Below are 21165 nucleotides of genomic sequence, written 5' to 3' on the forward strand. Positions count from 1 at the left end.
TGAGATTCAAGGTTAGGAGTTTCCATCTCCTCAGGCCTCAGGATGCCAGTATTTACAATTGGAGGGGTTTGCTCTTTCAAAGTCAATGTGTCAGGATGGCTTTGAATCTCATGCTAATGAAAGCAATCTTAGATAATTCAATGACTAGAGTAAGCTGTTATTTTGAGTACAGGCTGATCAGACATGTGTCTCCTGTTGGAGGCCTTGGAATGTGTAAGGTGTTCAAATGCAAATTGCAGCGGCCATCTTGGCTGCCAACCTTTTTTAAGTTAACGGGAGGATTGTTTTCCATTAAAAGTTTAATCTAAGTTTTCGACCAATGAATTAAAATTACTCATTTGGCATATCGTGTTTTCTTGACAATGCTTTTGAATCATCAGTATCTGCCATGCTTTTTAGTTAAGGGTGATGACCGAAGCAGTCAATGAATTCAAAGGGCTGATTTAAACTTGGGGTAGTAATTGGAGATACAGGGGCCAAAGTAGTTGGTGCACAGTCCAGCCTCCTGAAGCCCAGGAGATTTTGCTCGCCCTGACTCTGACTCCCACCTGAAGCTAGCAGGAATTATGTCACCACGGGTGGGCGGGAGTCAGAAATGGTGGCGTTGGGGGTGGTGGTTTTGCCCACGGAAACATTTCTCAGCTAGATAGTGTGGGTTCTGGAGGTTGGCAAGACCCCAATCAAGGAATGGGGGAAACTAGCCGGTGAGGCTCAAGGTATCCTTGTAGAACCAGGAGGAACACTTATCTGGGCTGGGATCTTTGCTGCCACCATCTGTTGCTGGTGACCCGGAGACTGTGGGGACCTGTGGTTAAAATGTTAAATGGTGAAACAGGGATGTATCACTCATTTAAATTAGTCCCCTGCTCCTCTGGGGCAGCTGCCTTCCTATGCCGGAAGTTAGGTAAGTACAAATGGCGAGAGGCCAGCACGCAACGTGAATCCCCTTTCTTCTCCCAGTTATCCCGCTCCCCCCATCATCTTACCCTTTCACCCACGCCATTTCTACTGAGCGGGGATTTGAAACTGGCCCTCAAATTTCGGCATCAGATGGGTACACGACACTACCTGAAGTTAAAATTACTGCCAGCTCAGAATCAGCTGTCTGGCCTAGAAATTATTGTTTTTATTTCCAAAATATACTTTATTCATAAAAATCTATAAAAAATACATTACAAAACAGTTCCAAAAAGCAACAAGTCAAACAATACAAAGAGTGCTAAGGAAATCAGTTTCCTTCAATACAGGAGTGAGTTTCCTCACAACCCTTCCATTTCATTTTACATGCCATGTACATTTTACAGCAAACAAATATTTTCTGGATATAGTTCGAGGGGTTTTCCATCGATCCAGCCCCTCAGTTCATCTTGGTGGGGGGACCTTACACAGTGGTCTTTCCCCCTTGAGTCTTTGCCGCGGCTGCCCCAAGCTTTAATGCGTTCTTCAGCGCATAGTCCTGGACCTTGGAATGTGCCAGTCTGCAACATTCGGTCATGGACAACTCTTTGCGCTGGAAGTCAAGCAAGTTTCGGGCAGACCAAAGGGCGTCTTTCACTGAATTGATAGTCCTCCAGCAGCAGTTGATGTTTATCTCGGTGTGCGTCCCTGGGAACAGCCTGTGTTACAGAGCTGCTTGGGATGAACCTCGACAAAAACCACTGCATCTCTTTCCACACCTGTTTTGCAAAGACACATTCCAGAAAGAGGAAGGCAACTGTCTCTCCCCCACCACAGCCACCTCGAGGGCATTGTGCGGAGGGTATGAGACTCCAAGCGTGCAGGAACGATCTGACAGGGAGGGCTCTTCTCACCACCAGCCGAGCTACATCTTAGTGCTTGATTGAGAGTTCTGGTGATGAGGCATTCTGCCAAATGACTTTGGCAGTCTGCTCGGGGAACCATCCGACAGGATCCACCATCTCCTTTTCCCGTAGGGCCTTGAGGACATTCCGTGCAGACCACTGCCTGATGGATTGGTGGTCAAAGGTGGTTTCCTGCAGAAACTTTTCCACGAAGGATAGGTGGTACGGCACAGTCCAACTGGATAGAGCGTTCCGCAGCAATGTGACCAGGCCCATCCTTTGCAATACCGGGGACAGATAGAACCTCAGCATGTAGTGACACTTGGTGTTTGCGTACTGGGGATCTACGCACACCTTGATGCAGCCTTACACAAAGGTGGTCATCAGGATGAGGGTGACGTTGGGTACATTTTTCCCGCCCTTATCCAGAGGTTTGAACATCATGTCTCTCCAGACCCGGTCCATTTTGGATCCCCATATGAAGCGGAAAATGGCTCGGGTGACCGCCACAGCGCAGGAGTGGGGTTTGGGCCAGACCTGCGCCATGTACAGCAACAACGTGAGCACCTCGCACCTGATGACCAGGTTCTTACCCACAATGGAGAGAGATCGCTGCTCCCACATGCTCAGCTTATGGTATATCCTGGCAACTCGCTCCTTCCAGGTTTTGGTGCACGCCCTGGCCCTTCCAAACCGTATCCACAACACCTTCAGGTAGTCTGACCTGACGGTGAAGGGGACAAAGGATCGGTTAGCCCAGTTTTTATTTATTTTATTTAGAAATACAGCATTGAAACAGGCCCTTCGGCCCACTGAGTCTGTGCTGACCATCAACCACCCATTTATACTAATCCTACATGAATCCCATATTCCTACCACATCCCCCTACCACCTACCTATACTAGGGGCAATTTACAATGGCCAATTTACCTATCAACCTGCAAGTCTTTGGCTGTGGGAGGAAACCGGAGCACCCGGAGGAAACCCACGCGGTCACAGGGAGAACTTGCAAACTCCGCACAGGCAGTACCCAGAATCGAACCTGGGTCGCTGGAGCTGTGAGGTTGCGGTGCTAACCACAGTGCCACCCAAAAAACATGGCCTCGCTCTTGCCTTGATTAACTTTGGCTCCCAAGGCCAGTTCGAACTGGTCGCAGATGCTCATCAGTATGCGAACGGACAGCGTATCCGAGCAGAAGACGGCGACGTTGTCCATGTACAGGGAGGTTTCAACCTGAGTGCCTCCACTGCTTGGGATTGTCACCCCTCTTATGCTCGCATCCTTCCTAATAGACTCAGCAAAGAGTTCAATACAGCAAACAAACAAGACAGGGGAGAGAGGACAGCCCTGTCTGACTCCAGATTGGATCGGGAAACTTTCTGATTCCCACCCATTGATTGAGACTGCGCTACTGATGTTTGTGTAGAGCAGTTTGATCCAATTGCAGATTCCTTCCCCAAACCCCATTCTGGAAAGCACGTCCATCATGTAGGTGTGCGATATCCTGTCAAAAGCCTTCTCCTGGTCCAGGCTGATGAGGCAGGTGTCCACCCTCCTGTCCCGTACATAGGCGATCGTATCCCTGAGTAGCGCGAGACTATCAGCGATCTTCCTGCCGGCTACAGTGCAGATCTGGTCTGGGTGAATCACCAACTCCAGAGCAGACTTGACTCGAGTGGCTATGACTTTGGACAGAATCTTGCAGTCAACATTAGGCAGTGAGATGGGCCGCCATTTTCTGATTTCTGCCCTCTCCCCCTTCCGCTTGTAGATGAAGGTGATGATGCCTTTCCTCATGGACTCTGACATGCTGCTGGCCAGAAGCATACTCTCGTATACTTCCAGCAGGTCTGGGCTGACCCAGTCCCACAGGGCCGAGTACAACTCGACCGGTAAGCCATCGCTTCTGGGAGTTTTACTCGTCTTGAAGGACTTGACAGCCTTTGTCAGCTCATCCAGAGTTAATGGCTTATCCAGTCTCCCCCTCATGCTGTCATCTAAGACCTCTGTGATAGATGACAGGAAGGACTGGGAGGCTCTGCTGTTTATGGGCTTCGCGTCATAAAGCCCAGCATAAAAGGATTTGGTGATCCTCAGTATGTCGGATTGTGAAGACGTTACCGAGCCATCCTTTTCCTTCAGATCACAGAGCTCTCTCTGTGTACCTTTTAGAAGAAGTAACGCAAGCATGTCTCATCCTGCTCAATGGAGCGGACTCTGGACCGGAAGATGATCTCGGAGGCCTCCGTGTCAAAGAGCGAGGCCTGCTGGCTCTTCACCTCATGGAGGTCCTCCTTGACCTTGACCTTGACCCTCATCGACTGTCTGGCCTGAAAATGATATTGTCTCCTGGTGTTTAGAAGGAGCCAGTTGTGAATTTCTAGATGCAGTATTTCTTTAGGAGGCTGTGGAGAAGCCACCTTTTTATGATAGCATGATGAACAGTATTTTAGATTTTGAAATCAATGTTTTGGGGGGTGTGGAGAGCAGTGAAATTTGATAATAGCAGTGGCGATAGATAAACAGTACTTAGTTCAGGATAAGATTAAACAGTGAAGTTTTGAAATTTAAGTATGGAGATCCTATTGCATTCTTTAAAATTGAAAATTCTTGTCATTTTTTAAAGATAATAGACTTCATTTTTAGTATCAAGCCCTGGGACAAGTTCTAATGAGAACTGAAAGAATTTTCTTCAATCTTTTAAAAATATTTACAGGTATCTTTTCTGATTTCCAAAGTCGATAACAAAAAATGCAGGTTGAGAAAAGGTGAAAATTGCTGACAAAAACATGCTGGGGCAGAAATTGATATGCATTTTGCCCATTTCTGGGTGTAAAATGGGGGCAGAGCATACCAATTTATTTTGTTTTAGTCATTCATGGGATGTGGGTGTCACTGGCTATGCCAGCATTTATTGCCCATCTCTAAATGCCCTTGACAAGGTGGTGGTGAGCTGCCTTCTTGAACCGTTGGAGTCCATGTGAGGTAGTTACACCCACAGTGCTGTTAGGAAGGGAGTTCCAGGATTTTGACCCAGCGACAGTGAAGGAACGGCAATATAGTTCCAAGTCAGGATGGTGTGTGATTTGGATGGGAACTTGCAGGTGGTGATGTTCCCATGCATCTGCTGCTCTTGTCCTTCGAGGTGGTAGAGGTCGCGGGTTTGGAAGGTGCTGTCTAAGGAGCCTTGGTGCATTTCTGCAGTGCATCTTGTAGATGGTACACACTGCTGCCACTGTGCGTCGGTGGTGGAGGGAGTGAATGTTTGTGGATGGCGTGCCAATCAAGCGGGCTACTTTGTTCTGGATGGTGTCAAGCTTCTTGAGTGTTGTTGGAGCTGCACCCATCCAGGCAAGTGGAGAGTATTCCATCACACTCCTGACTTGGCCTTGTAGCTGGTGGACAGGCTTTGGGGAGTCAGGAGGTGAGTTACTCACCACAGAATTCCTAGCCTCTGACCTGCTCTTGTAGCCACGGTATTTATATGGCTACTCCAGTTCAGTTTCTGGTCAGTGGTAGCCCCTAGATTGTTGATAGTGGGGGATTCAGCGATGGTAATGCCATTGAATGTCAAGGGGAGATGGTTAGATTCTCTCTTGTTGGAGATGGTCATTGCCTGGCACTTTTGTGGCGCAAATGTTACTTGCCACTTATCAGCCCAAGCCTGGATATCGTCCAGGTCTTGCTGCATTTCTAGACGGACTGCTTCAGTATCTGAGGAGTCTCGAATGGTGCTGAACATTGTGCAATCATCAGCGAACATCCCCACTTCTGACCTTATGATTGAAGGAAGGTCACTGATGAAGCAGCTGAAGATGGTTGGGCCTAGGACACTACCCTGAGGAACTTCTGTAGTGATATCCTGGAGCTCAGATGATTGACCTCCAACAACCACAGCCATCTTCCTTTGCGCTAGGTATGACTCCAACCAGCAGAGCGTTTTCCCCCTGATTCCCATTGACTCCAGTATTGCTAGGGCTCCTTGATGGTTTTTACTGATGGTTGAGAGTAGGCTGATGGGGCGGTAATTGGCCGGGTTGGACTTGTCCTGCTTTTTGTGTACAGGACATACCTGGGCAATTTTCCACATTGCCGAGTAGATGCCAGTGTTGGAGCTATACTGGAACAGCTTGGCTAGGGGTGCGCCAAGTTCTGGAGCACAGGTCTTCAGTGCTATTAGCGGAATATTGTCAGGACCCATAGCCTTTGCAGTATCCAGTGCCTTCAGTCGTTTCTGGATTTCACGCGGAGTGAATTGAATTGGCTGAAGTCTGGCATCTGTGATGCTGGGGACTTCAGGAGGGGGCCGAGATGGATCATCAACTCGGCACTTCTGGCTGAAGATTGTTGCAAATGCTTCAGCCTTATATTTCACACTGATGTGCTGGCCTCCACCATCATTTAGGATGGGGATATTTGTGGAGCCACCTCCTCCAGTTTGTTGTTTAATTGTCCACCACCATTCACGACTGGATGTGGCAGGACTGCAGAGCTTAGATCTGATCCGTTGGTTATGGGATCGCTTAGCTCTGTCTATTGCATGCTGTTTATGCAGTTTGGCATGCAGTCCTGGGTTGTAGCTTCACCAGGTTGACACCTCATTTTGAGGTATGCCTGGAGCTGCTCCTGGCATGCTCTCCTGCACTCTTCATTGAACCAGGGTTGGTCTCCTGGCTTGATGGTAATGGTAGAGTGGGGGATATGCCAGGCCATGAGGTTACAGATTGTGGTTGAGTACAGTTCTGGGTGGCACAGTGGCTAGCACCGCAGTCTCACAGCTCCAGCGACCCGGGTTTGGTTCTGGGAACTGCCTGTACGGAGTTTGCAAGTTCTCCCTGTGACCGCATGGGTTTCCGCCGGGTGCTCCGGTTTCCTCCCACAGCCAAAGACTTGCAGGTTGATAGGTAAATTGGCCATTGTAAATTGCCCCTAGTGTAGGTTGGTGGTAGGAGAATTGAGGGAAGGTGGGGATGTGGTAGGGGACATGGGATTAATATAGGATGAGTATAAATGGGTGGTTGATGGTTGGCACAGACTCGGTGGGCCGATGGGCCTGTTTCAGTGCTGTATCTCTCTGTGACTCTATGCTGCTGCTGATGGCCCACAGCGCCTCATGGATGCCCAGTTTTGCATTGCTAGATCTGTTCGAAATCGATTCCATTTAGCACGGTGATAGTGCCACACAACACGATGGACGGTATCCTCAATGTGAAGGCGGGACTTTGTCTCCAGAAGGACTCTGCAGTGGTCACTCCTACCAATACAGTCAATGTCAGAAGCATCTGCGGAAGTATGTTTTTCCCTCGTGTTGGTTCCCCCACTACCTGCCGCAGACCCAGTCTTGCAGCTGTGTCCTTTAGTACTCGGCCAGTAGTGGTGCTACTGAGCCATTCTTGGTGATGGACATTGACGCCCCCCCCCACCCAGAGTACATTTTGTGCCCTTGCCACCCTCAGTGCTTCCTCCAAGTGGTGTTCAACATGGAGGAGTACTGTCTCATCAGCTGAGTGAGGGCGGTAGATGGTAATCAGTAGGAGGTTACCTTGCCCATGTTTGACCTGATGCCATGAGACTTCATGGGGTCCGGAGTCGATGTTGAGGACTCCCAGGGCACATCCCTCCCTACTGTGGGCCACTGTCCCACCACCTCTGCTGGGCCTGTCCTGCTGGTGGGACAGGACATACCCAGGGATAGTGATTGCAGTGTCTGGGACATTGTCTGTAAGGTATGATTCCGTGAGTATGACCCTGTCAGGCTGTTCCTTGGCTAGTCTGTGGGACAGCTCTCCCAACTTTGGCACAAGCCCCCAGATGTTAGTAAGGAGGACTTTGCAGGTTCGACAGGGCTGGGTTTGCCGTTGTCGTTTCCGGTGCCTCGGTCGATGCCGGGTGGTCCGTCTGGTTTCATTCCTTTTTATTGACTTTGTAACGGTTAGGTACAACTGAGTGGCTTGCTAGGCCATTTCAGAGGGCATGTAAGAGTTAACCACATGGCTGTGGGTCTGGAGTCACATGTCGGCCACACCAGGTAAGGACATTAGTGAACCATATGGGTTTTTAACAACAATCTACAATGGTTTCATGGCCATCATTAGATTAGCTTTTAATTCCAGATTTATCAATTAAATTCAAATTCTACCTTCTGTTGTGGTGGGATTCGAACCCATGTCTCCAGATCAATACCCTGGGTCTCTGGGTTACTAGTCCAATGATAATACCACTACGCCACCACCTACCCTGGAATGGTCTGTGCCCATTCTGCACAAGCATTAATCCCTCTGCCAAATTCATGGTGACCGTTTTAGAGTCATAGAGTCTTACAGCATAGAAACAGGCTCTTCAGCCCACCGCGTCCATGCCAACCATAATGCCTATCTATACTAATCCCACCTGCCTGCATTAATTCCATATCCCTCTATGCCTTGCTCATTCAAGTACCTGTCCAGATGCCTCTGAAATGTCGCTACTGTTCCTGCATTCACCACCTCCTCAGGCAGCTCATTCCAGATACCCACTATTCTTTGTGTGAAATATTTACCCCTTTGATCCCCTTTAAACCTCCTCCCTCTCACCTTAAATCTATGCCCTCTAGTTTCAGTCACCCTTACCATGGGAAACAGAGTCTGGCTATCTACCCTATCTATACCTCTCATAATTTTATATACCTCTATCATGTCCCCTCTCAGCCTCCTTCGCTCCAAGAAAAATAGACCAAGCCGATCCAATCTCTCTTTTTAACTCAAGCCCTCCAAACCAGGCAACATCCTTGTGAATCTTTTCTGCACCCTGTCTAGCTTAATCACATCTTTCCTGTTGTGCGGCGATCAGAACTGCACACAGTACTCCAAATGCGGCCTAACCAACGTTGTGTACAACTGTAACATGACGTCCCAACTCTTGTACTCAATGCCTCGGCCAATGAAGGCAAGCATGCCATATGCCTTCTTCACCACCCTGTCTACCTGTGTTGCCACTTTCAGGGAACTATGTACTTGCACCCCAAGGTCTCTCTGCTCAAGAACACTCCCCAGTGCCCTGCCATTCACTGTATATGTCCTGCCCTGGTTTAACTTCCCAAAATGCATCACTTTACACTTGTCTGCGTTAAATTCCATTTGTCAATCCCTTGCCCACTTTCCCAGTTGATCTATATCCTGTTGTAACCTTAGACAACCTTCTTCACCGTCCACTATACCACCAATTTTGGTGTCAACTGCAAACTTACACATCATGCCCCCTACATTCACATCCAAGTCATTAATATATATGACAAACAACAGAGGGCCCAGCACCGATCTCTGCGGCACACCACTGGTCACCAGCCTCCAATCTGAAAAACAACCCTCCACTACCACCCTCTGCCTCCTATCACCAAGCCAATTTTGTATCCAATTTGCTCGCTCACCCTGGATCCCATGTGTTCGAACCTTCTGGACCAGCCTACCATGCGGGACCTTGTCAAAGGCCTTGCTAAAGTCCATGTAGACAACGTCCATCGCCCTGCCCTCGTCAGTCCTCTTGGTCACCTCCTTGAAAACTCAATCAAATTCGTGAGACATGATTTCCCACGCATAAAGCCATGCTGACTATCCCTAATCAGACCATGCCTTTCCAGATGCATATAAATCCTGTCTCTCAGAATCCCTTCCAATAACTTTCCCACCACTGATGTAAGGCTCACCGGCATGTAGTTCCCTGGTTTATTCCTGCTGCCCTTCTTAAATAAAGGCTCAACATTAGCTATCCTCCAGTCTTCCAGTACCTCACCCGTGGCTAACGATGATACAAAAATCTCTGCCAGGGCCCCAGCAATCTCCGCCCTTGCTTCCCATAGCATCCTAAGATACACCTGGTCAGGCCCTGGGGATTTATCCACCTTAATGCGCTTCAAAACCTCCAACACCTCCTCCTTTGTAATGTTGATATGCTCCAGGATATCGGTGTTCCCTCCCTTGAACTCACTAGCTTCCATGACTTTCTCCATGGTAAATACGGACGAGAAATATTCATTTGAGACCTCGTCCATTTCCCGTGGCTCCACACATAGATTGCCACACTGATTCTTAAGGGGACCTACTCTCTCCCTAGCAACCCTTTTACTCTTAATATACCTATAGAATCTTTTAGGATTCTCCTTTATCTTATCTGCCAGGGAAATCTCATGGCCCCTTTTTGCCCTCCTAATTTCCTTCTTAAGTGTAGTCGTACATCCCCTATACTTCTCAAGGGACTTGCTCGATCCCAGCTGCCTATACCTGACATACGCCTCCTTCTTTGCCCTGACCAGACCCTCAATATCCCTTGTCAACCAAGGTTCCCTAAACTTGCCAGCCTTGTCCTTTCATCTCACAGGAACATGCCGGCCCTGAACTCTTCCCATCTCACTTTTAAAAGCCTCCCACTTGCCAGATGTCCCTTTACCTGTAAACAGCCTCTCCCTTTCAACTTTTGAGGGTTCCTGTCCGATGCCATCGAAATTAGCCTTCCCCCAATTTAGGACTTCAACCTGAGGACCTGTCCTATCCTTTTCCATAACTATCTTGAAGCTAAAAGAGTTATGGTCACTGGTCCCAAAGTGCTCCCCCACTGACTCATCAACCATCTGCCCATCCTCACTTCCTAAGAGGAGGTCGAGTGTAGCCCCTTCTCTTGTAGGCCCATCCACATACTGCTTCAGAAAACTATCCTGGACACACTTAACAAATTCTTCCCCATCTGATCCCTTAGCACTAAGGCAGTCCCAGTCAATATTAGGGAAGTTAAAATCACCTACTATTACAACCCTGTAATTCCTACACCTATCTGTGATTTCCCTACATATATGCTCCTCCACTTCCCTCTGACAATTGGGGGCCTATAGTATAATCCCATCAAAGTGATCACCCCTTTCTTATTTCTAAGTTCTACCCATATGGCCTCGCTGGACTTTCCCCCCGGGATATCCTCTCTAAATACTGTCGTGATGTCCTCCCTAATCAATAGTGCAACTCCCCCTCCTCTCTTACCTCCACCTCTGTCACGCCGGAAAGATCGTACCCCGGAACATTGAGCTGCCAGTCCTGCCCATCCCTCAACCACGTTTCCGTAATAGCTATAATATCATAATCCCATGTACCGATCCATGCTCTGAGTTCATCTGCCTTCCCTGTGAGGCTTCTTGCATTAAAATAAATGCAGTTTAGCCTACCAGACCTTCCACGCTCCGTGTCCTGCCCCTGCCCTGCCTGCCTACTGGACTTGCTTGCCTCAACTATTTCATCTGAGAGACTACTACTTTGGGTCCCACCCCCCTGCAAGACTAGTTTAAACCCTCCCAAGTAGTGCTAGCAAACCTCCCCGCAAGGATATTGGTCCCCCTCCAGTTTAGATGCAACCTGTCCTTCTTGTACAGGTCACCTCTGCACCAGAAGAGATCCCAATGATCCAAGTAGCTGAAGCCCTCCCGCCTACACCAGCTCTTCAGCCACGCATTCATTTGCCTAATCCTCCTATTCCTACCCTCACAAGCACGTGGCACAGGGAGTAATCCTGAGATTACAACCCTAGAGGTCCTGCTTTTTAACCTTCTGCCTAACTCCCTATATTCACTTTGCAGGACCTCATCTCTTTTCCTGCCTGTGTCGTTAGTACCAATATGGACCACGACCTCTGGCTGCTCACCCTCCCTTTTCAGAATGTCCTGCAGCTGCTCTGAGACATCCTTGACCCTAGCACCAGGGAGGCAACATACCATCCTGGAGTCTCGTTTGTGGCCACAGAAACGCCTATCTGCACCCCTTACGATAGAATCCCCTATCACTATAGCTCTTCCAACCCTTTTTCTCCCCTGCTGTGCAGCAGAGCCCTCCGTGGTGCCACGAACTTGGCTGTTGCTGCTTTCCCCTGGGAGGTCATCCCCCCAACAGTATCCAAAGCGGTATATGTGTTTCTAGGCCTAAAACAGGTATCAAGTGACATGAAAATGTTAATTAAGGGTTTAACACCTGATGAGGGATCCCTTTTCAAAATATGTTGGCTATGAGTGGGGCAGGCATCAGGCCTGGAGCAGGAGTGCTCCTCTCACACCACACCACCCCCTACCCACTCCGTAGCCTGCTTCATGCCCCCACCAAGACTTACCCAAGGGCTGTTGCTGGCGTTAATATCTTTGCTTGGTTGAAGTGCCTGTGGAGGCACAACCAGTGGCAGTAACTTGTAATTATGTTGATGACGCCTGAGGATTGTCTTCGATCCTTGGGATTCTTGCTGAAAGTTGGCTTTAGCTCATTCCTAGGCCATTTATTTTCTATTAATGTGAATAGAGAAAGGTTTTAAATAGTTACTAAGTAAACACAGGTCCTTACTTATACACAAAAGCTTTCACTGTTCCAGCATAGATGAGGTTATATGGGTATTTCCTCCCTTTGCTATATGGCTGTATTAATTTTGAAAATTATTTATTAATGTACTATCTTAGCAGCAGAAACAGCATGAGATTTTATAACAATTTCAGAAATAATACCTTGAACTTACATGTAGATTAAACAGGCAGAAGGAAATTAACATGTCATCAGGATCACGTTTTTCATAAATTGCAATCTAGTGTTATTGAAACATTAATAAAATGGTCACTGAAAAACATCATAGTGTATTTTATTGCCAGATAGATTAGATAGACAGTATAATAAAATTGTGAAAAATTAAAGGTTATTGAAACAAAAACAATGAAATCAATTTTCCCTTTTAAATTGCACTACTTTTTACATGTTTCTCACTGATGCCCAACATCAGGGAAGTTAGTTAAGCTAAAGGAGAACACAATGGTTGAGGGTTCGAGAATGAGGAGACATTATATTTAATATCAAATGTAAATGATTTAGGATAAAGAGCAAGAGAAACCTATTCGACACAGAAACTATTCCACACAGAGAGTTAATAGGCTGTGGAATGCAATAGAGTTAATGATTGAAGCATGTCAGCATTTGAGAATATGAGCTGAATTTTACCCTTGGCGGATGGGAGCCATCCACTGACTGAAAAGCTGATAGCAAACCCGCCTCAACCTGGCCTGGGAATCCAGACTGCATTTTACGGTCCCCAGGCTTTTAATTAGTCTGAGGAGGGATTTCACCTCGTCGAGGCAGGAAGTTCCACCTCATGGAGCTGCTGGCCAATCAGCGGGCCAGCACCTCACTGTCCCAGCAGCACCACCGGGAACGTGGGCCACTGCTGGGACTGCAAACCAGCCATCGGAAGGAAAATGAAGGACGGGCCAGGAACTAAGGTAAGTTTTTGGGGCCTCGCCGGGGGTGATCGATTGGGCCACAGCGAGGCAAGGGTGGTTGATTGGAAGGATGGGGGGTGCGTGCTGGGTGTTGGGGGTGGTTGGGGCATCAGGGGCGGCCCTCCATTGGGCAAAGGGTGCCTGATCATGAAGCCTTCCTCCCACCAGGCCATTAACTGGCCACTTAAGGGCCTTGATTGGCCTGGGGTGGGTGGGCCGGTTTTCGCCGCTACCGCCCTGTGTAAAGTGGCGGCAGGTCGGGAAGGGCCCCCCGAGCTTCCCACTCCATTTTACGCTCACCACCTCCCGCTCCTCCCACCTCCCCCACCACCACCTTCCCGCTCTTTGAGGTGGGGTGTAAAATTCAGCCCTATGTTAGATAGGTGGCTGAAGGAAAAGGGAGATAAAAGGATGGGGAACTCGGGCAGGTGCATGGGATTAGGATAACTGCTTGTGTGGAGGATAAACACCAACAAAGTTTGATTGAGTTGAATTGCCAGCTTTTGTTATACATGTAATTCTTGGTAAAGTTAGACAAAAGTCCAACAAATGACTTTTTATTGGAAAATATAAATATTCTCGTTATTGACGACCCTTAATAGCCAGCAACTTTTATTTTCCAGATGTCATAATTTTATCATTTTTCCTGTGTTTTATTTACATACAATATATTTCTTCTGTATTCTATTTGTATTCTTTAATATAATTAACTTTTTAGTTTATCATATTAATGCCATTTCTGTTTGAATTTTTAAGATTGAAACTCACTGATAGATATTTCCTGTATAGTTCAAATTTTTAAAACATTACTATGTGGTGGATATACGGAGTACAGTAGAAGAAAAATACATTGATAACAGGGTTATAAAGGGAATTGTGACACGAGCTGAGAATAGAAGCAGCCCACATGTGACAATTACTGCAGTGGTGCCAGTTTCGTTTTTCAAGCCCAGTGCATGCTTATAGTATATAAAATTATTTTTTGGACATAATGAAAATGCAGCTATCATATTTAAGCTGCATATTTTTACTGTTGATTAATTAACCGTTAGTAAAATTTTTCCACCAGGGAGATCACCGGTACTTAGATCAGCTGACAATGGACTGACCCCAAAGAGACATCTGATCACACCAATTCCAGGTTAGTCACTCAAGACATATAGCTAAAGTTTCTTCTTGTATCATCAAAGCGGTTATAGATCATTAACGCTAACTACCAAATTTGAAAATGGCTCACAAAGTAGGAAGCTACGTGCTTGATAGTTCCTGAGAGCACTCGGCCGGAATTTTACCTTGGGTGGTGAGGCTCCGCCCACCGGCCGAAAAGTCGATGGTGAGCCCATCTCCACTGGGCCTGGGAAGCCAGGCCAGGATTTTTTGCTTCCCAGGCCCTTAATTGGTCTTGGGTGGGACTTCCAACGCCTTGAGGCAGGAAGTCCCACCTAATGGAGCTGCTGGCCAATCAGTGAACCAGTAATTCTTAGTCCCAGCAGCACCACCGGGAGCAGAACTCAGGTATGTTTTTAGGGCCTCGCCGGTGACATTTGGCCTGGCCCCGGCGAGGCAAGGGAGGGGTGGGTGGGTCGGCTGGGAGGGATGTGCTATGTGTTGCAGGTGGTTTGGGCTTTGGGGGCGGCCCTCCGTGGGGCACAGGGTGCCCGATCAGGACGGCCCTGCCACCCACCCCCCCCCCCCTGCCTGCAAGTAGGCCACCTAGTTTTACCGGGCAGGGTTCTTGGGACCTTTGCTCTCGCCAAGGGTAAAATACCCACAAAGGTGGGAGGAGGTCCTTAAGTGGCAGTTAATTGGCCACTTAAGGGCCTTGATTGGCCTGGGATGGTGGGCTGTTTCTCGCCGCTGCCCCACATAAAATTACAGTGGGGCAGGAGGGGGTTGGAAACAGCCCCCATGGCTCCCACGCAATTTTACTCATGGTGTTAGATATTTTTCAGGCATCATTGGGGCACAGAGCATGCCTAGAAAATTGGTCATTCTCCCCACCCCACCCCTCCCCCTACCCAGTTTTCTGCCTGGAAAAGGTGTGCAATGGTGGCCAATCTCTCCTTATTTTTCAAATTTTACAGAGCCCATTTCATGATCCTCATTGCATCTAATAATATGATACCTGTAGTTTTAGAGTGGATGTATCTAAAATGTAGACTGTTTTTTTCCCCCCTCTCTATAGATTACAGAGGTGGTTTTCTTCTGAAACCATCTCAGGATTATGAAAAAGAAAGAATGATGATGGAGGAAATGGAAAGGCTGAGGATCTCGGGTTCACCGCAGAAAGAAAACAACACTAAATCATTCACAGCTTTAGAAGATGTGCCAGTGGATACGTACAACACAGACAGTATTTCATTTAAATCTGCTTCAGGCAGTCCAGTGAGGTCAAACTGGTTGTTGGCAGAGTCCTTTAGAAATCCAGAACCGCCATCTGCTGCAAAGCAGGATGTCAGTACAATCCGATCTGAGAAGTCAGACAAACAGTCTGGCAATGGCAGAACTGGAACAACTAGATCAAGTCATCAGAAAACTAAAAAAGAGAAAACAGAGAAAATTAAAGACATGCCATTGTATTCAGTGGTGAACAAATCTAAAAAAACAAGACCCTTGTTAGACCAGGTTTTTGGAGAAACTTTGCATGTATCAACCAATAGCAAAGAAAAGCTAAACACAAATACACATGGTCAAAATGACTTCAAGGAAGAACCAATGTATGCAGAGATTAATGAATTCTTAGAAAATGGGCATACAGAATGGAAGAGCACCAGTGAAGAAATTAAAACAAAATCACTGAAAAGTACAGAAAAGAAAATACAAGAATATGAACTGGTGACAGTCAAAATCTCCAAGATGAAACAATCATTAGGTATGGATTTCATCTTGAGTTGTCCAGAAACTGATAAAATTGTTTATGTATGAACCTAGACAGATATTTGACTGTGGTGTGCATCAGGGCTGAAATCAATCAGTCCACACACAAAGTGAAACCTCTATTCTGTTTTGTTCCTTCTGATCCTGGGGGGAGTAGGTGTTGTTGGAGCCAACTGTAACGCACCAATTGCCACCCCAGAGGAAATCAACTCGGATGCAGAATTAAATCTAGCACCAATTTCTCAATGTAGCTTAGCCCCATACCAGACTGTGTATATGCCCGCTATTGGGGGGAATTAAACTTTTATTTCAGTTACATTTAAACCTTGAACAGCTGTTTACTTCTGCTCTCTGAATACTGTTGGCCCTCTTGATTGGGAGTGTCTGACTATCTGACAATGAACTTTGTTCTTAGATAATTGCAAAGGAAAGGCAAGAACAGACACATTTGCTCTGTGACCATTTAGCGTGACCAATTATATAGATTTAAGTCTATCAAAACTGCAAAACTTTGAAGTTATAAGGGTAGAAATTCATCTTGGGTGGTGGCACAGGACGGGAGGTATTGAATTGGTCGCCTGTTATAAGCAGCGCCTGATAATTAATTCCACTGACTGCAGTAGAACTGAATCTCAGGCAATCAATCCGATGCCGTCAGTTTTACGCCATCGCTTGACACCAATTTCTATTCCATAGGCTTTGAAACACAAAGTAAATGACAGTCCTGTTGGTTTCTTTGTGAAGGGATTTGTCAGTGACACAACTAGTTGTAAGACTGCTATCCAGTGAAGTAGTTTTCTATACTGAATTTTCAGTATTATGTTGATACTGAGTACATTGTGGCAAGTTAACATACTTTGCAAGTTATCAGCAGATTTAATTTCTAATTACTTACCCACTGAGTTCTGGGAGGTGTAATAAGTTGCACTGTAAAGTATGAAGTAGTCCACAAGGATGAATTGTTCTATGAAAGCATAAACACGTACTTTTTGGATACCTGTACAATGCGACTCCACATAGCAGCAATTTTTCCCCTTAAGATAAAAACAGAAAATGATGGAAGTACACAGCTGGTTCCTTACCATCTGAAAAGAGCTCTGATGAAGGATTTACGGGCCAAGCATTAACCTGTCTTTTCTGTAATTGGCCCTGAATTTAGGGAGAGGTGTGAGAAGGAAGCATTTCTTAACTGGGGTAAGGAATGTCTCTGTGAATGTAACCACAATAGTGTTCAATTTTCCTGCAAAAATGTGATGGAACATCCCTATAATATTTGCTACAATCTTATTCAATTTTCTGGCGGCCCTAACCATGGAACAATAAACTTGCCTTAACTATATGTTTGTAAAACGATTATTTGCCTGCTATTTGGGAGTAGGTAGGTACTCACCCTAAACAAAATCCTAACTCTTCCATTTTCAATCAATACAAATAGTGTTGTAAATAAGTAATTACTGCATGGTAACAGGGAGTAATTTTAAACTCCCAAAAACGGGTGGGTTGGTGACGGGTGAGATGTAAAAATGTTTAAAATCTCAAACTCAATCCTAACCCACCTCCAACCCACCCACTTTTGGGATTAACAAAGACAGGACAGGGAGAGGGTGACTAACCCACTCACATTTAAATATGCAAATAAAGATAGGCGAGGACTGTATCATGGAAAAGGTAAGTGTCTTTGCAGCACTGCTTGTGGTCCAGGAGGAGCAGGAGTGCTTCCCACCTGCCCCAGTCCCTCAAGCTTATCCTCCCTCACAATCCAAAGACCTCTTCGCTCCCCCATGATCCAACCTCTCCATGTTCCTAATAACACAGCAGTAGATCCCCTATTTGCTCCTGTGACTGCAACCTCCTATAAAATGTTCCCTGCTCAAAAGGGTGCCAAAGCCTATCAGTAGGGCTGGTTTCCAGTTGGGGATCCTGTTTTAGGAAAAAAGATGCACACTGAGGACGAGACCAAAATTTCTACTCCCCATGTAACAGTCACTATCAGGGTCCCAAAATCACATGTTTGAAATTGTGCAAGAAAGTAGCCAAACTGTAACTACCTGCCTGCATATGATCATGATCAGCAATGCAATGTTCTTGGGCTCAAAGTTCCTCACTGATTCTGCTGGTTTCCCACTGTAACTCCAGTAGACCAGCAAAAACCCTCAGAATGAAGCACAGACTCAGTTGCTCCAGACCGCCACCAACTACGTGAGCTCCCTTAGAAAGGGCAGTATCTCTGTCCTGTCCTTACAAGACAAATGACATCCAGGTGTTGAAGCCAGGAGGGGGAATCTTCCGACACAGGGAGTTCTGGCTCTTCAGGACCAAGTATATCAGTGGAAGTCAATAAATTGAGTAAACGGAGACCTAGATTCTTAAATTTTTGCCAGTCAACCCCCTTGTTCAAGGCACTGAGGCGATCGTACACAGTTGGGGTGGGGAATCTGGGCAAATGCCTGCATGCACGGGTGGCAACTGGAACATCCAGTTAACCTGGGTAGACAGGCTCTGGGAATGTACCTTTGGTGGCATTTGCACTCACTCGCCTTCTCACTGACATTCTGGGATCAATGACAGATCAAAGCATTTTGGAGCCCTTGTTTGGCTTTTTACTTTGTTGTAATTTATAACTGAGCCATCCATGTCACAGACAAACATTTCCAAGTATGTCGTGTCTTTTTTTCTTGCAGCTCTGATTGTTTATTTCTTCCTACTGTAGACATCAGAGCAGTTGGTTCCCACCTTAATTGTACCAAATCTGGATTCCCCAAACTTCTGTGACTTTTTAGTTGTTACTTTACTTCCCTGACGTTATTTTAGTTCAGTGGTACCTGTTGCGTTTCTGTCCATTAAACCAAGGTGCGAAGCTTTTAAAATGCTTGTTTCTGTATCACAGTGTAGTTTGTCCAGATTACTGGTGGGCAGACCCAGGAATGAAAACATATTTTTGATGACCATGCATTAAATTTTGGTTTGAATTGCATAACAAAGAATAAGTCTAAAAACAAAAATACTGCGGATGCTGGAAATCTGAAATTAAAAACAGAAAATGCTGGAAATACTCAGCAGGGCTTGCAGCGTCTGGGGAGAGAGAGCCAGAGGTAACATTTCATGTAAATTACATTTCATCAGAACTCAGTTAAACATTACCTCTGCTTCTCTATCCACAGATGCTGCCAGACTTGCTGAGCATTTCAGCATTTTCTGTTTTTAATTGAAGAATTAATCTATTGTTGCGTATCTATGAATTCCTACAATGAACAGTTATTTTGTGTGGGAACACATACCTTTAGTGAGTATATTTTAGTAAAGTGGGGATGGGACAAATTTGATACTATATCAAAATTGGTACCATATGTGGATTGCCATAAAATGACACAGTGGCACCTCATTGATAGTCTTAAAGCACACACTCAAAAAATATAGCTGGACATATTCCAAACCAAAATGGTGGATAAATGTATCCTAACATTAGCTTTCTTATTTATTTTTCACAAGGGTTTGATCAGAAACAGACATGAATTAAACGTTTCTCTCTTTTGTAACACTCCCCTGTAAATGTCCCCATCCCTTTAAATTTAGTAGTTCATTGAGGATAAGTCACATTGTTTTATACAGACAAACCTCTCAATGATGTTAGAAAACTTTTTATATGAACTCAATTGATTTATTCTGGAACAGTCTATACATTGTAAAAATGAATTGTGGTCTTGTGAAATAAGCATCTTAGCCAGCTGTTACTTATTGGCAGTGTAGTGGTTATAGTCATGCCCTGGTAACCCAGAGGTTGCAAATTTAAATGTCGCCTCAAAAAGTTGTGAAACTGAACGTCATAAATTTGTTAATCTGTGTGAAGATACCAGGAGAAAAAGACCATGAATCTGTTGGATCACTATAAAAATCTAATTTGTTCAGGAAAGGGAGCCTGCCATCCAACCTGGTCTGGTCTACATGTGACTCCGGTCACACACCACACTATGTGGTTGACCTCGTGCAACTAAAGATAGACAATAAATACTCTCACCCAGAAAACAAATAATGACATTGCTGAAAATAGAGACATGTTGTTGAAGCTTTTAGCCTTGCACTCATCAGGACAATCCGCAAGAATACCAATTACAATGTATAGACTGTTCCAGAAGAAATCAATTGAGTTCATGTAAAAAGTTCGCTAACATCATTGAGAGGTTTGTCTGTAGAAAACAATGTGACTTATCCTCAATGAACTACTAAATTTAAAGGGATGGGGACATTAGATGTGATTTCATGATTGGACAACATTTGCTAAATAATCCACAGTGTGCTAAGAATTAAGCTGACGACCAATTTAAGATTGTCAGTAGGGCTCGCAGTGTGGCACATTTGCACGTACTGGAAGCTACATATATTAATACGCAGGGCCCTGTTCTTTGCAGACAGAAAGAATGTACAAACATTGCACCTGTTTCAGAAAAACAAAACAAGTGACAGCTATTCGCTGGTTTATTCCTCAGAGCAATGCCTTGACCATTCAGAGTCAAGTTGCCTGATTTAAATGTCAAAGCATGGCAGTTAACTGTCAGTCACTGTAAACTGGTGCATTATCCATGGCAATGCCTCTACCAATCAAAGTTCACTTGCCAACCAATCAGCACTCTCATACAGTATAAAGTTGTTGTTTTCCCTTACATTTGTATTCTTGCGGATTGTCCTGATGAGTGCAAGATGAAAAGCTTCGATAACCTGTCTCTATTTTCAGCAATACTCAAGTTCTATACTACCAAGCGACTGAATAATGAAAAGCTAAAATGTTTTACTCTTCCATTGTTGAAAAAGGTGCACCAAAAGGTAACTAGATAAGTGCTTGAAATGAGGAATAGAATGCTGAAAAACTGAAAGAAGAACAAAATATAGAATATTTAAAAATTCTTTCATGGGGTGTGGGCATCGCTGGCAAGGCCATCATTTGTTGCCCATCCCTAATTGCCCTTGACATCTGAGTGGCTTGTTAGGCTATTTCAGAGGGCAGTGAAGAGTCAACCACATTGCTGTGGGTCTGGAGCCACATTTAGGCCAGACCAGGTAAGGATGACAGATTTCCTTCCCGAAATCGTGACACTATTACTGAGACTAACTTTCAATTCCAGATTTTTATGAATTAATTGAATTTAAATTCCACCAGCTGCCTTGGTGTGGTTTGTACCCCTTTCCCCAGGGCATCAACCTGGGCCTTTGGATTACCAGTTCAGTGA

General features: G+C 45.7%; 1 protein-coding gene across 2 annotated transcripts in view; it reads left to right on the forward strand.

Annotated features, from left to right (window-relative positions):
* pdzd7a (PDZ domain containing 7a) overlaps positions 1 to 21165 on the forward strand; it is a 123388-nt gene that overhangs the window by 54482 nt on the left and 47741 nt on the right. For both annotated transcript variants that reach the window (XM_068053035.1, XM_068053036.1), the window contains exons 13-14: positions 14136 to 14207; positions 15252 to 15938. In XM_068053035.1, the coding sequence (XP_067909136.1) occupies positions 14136 to 14207; positions 15252 to 15938 (759 nt within the window). The remainder of the gene's footprint in view (positions 1 to 14135; positions 14208 to 15251; positions 15939 to 21165) is intronic.

Source organism: Heterodontus francisci, chromosome 20 (assembly GCF_036365525.1).
Source record: "Heterodontus francisci isolate sHetFra1 chromosome 20, sHetFra1.hap1, whole genome shotgun sequence".
Lineage (NCBI taxonomy): Eukaryota > Metazoa > Chordata > Chondrichthyes > Heterodontiformes > Heterodontidae > Heterodontus > Heterodontus francisci.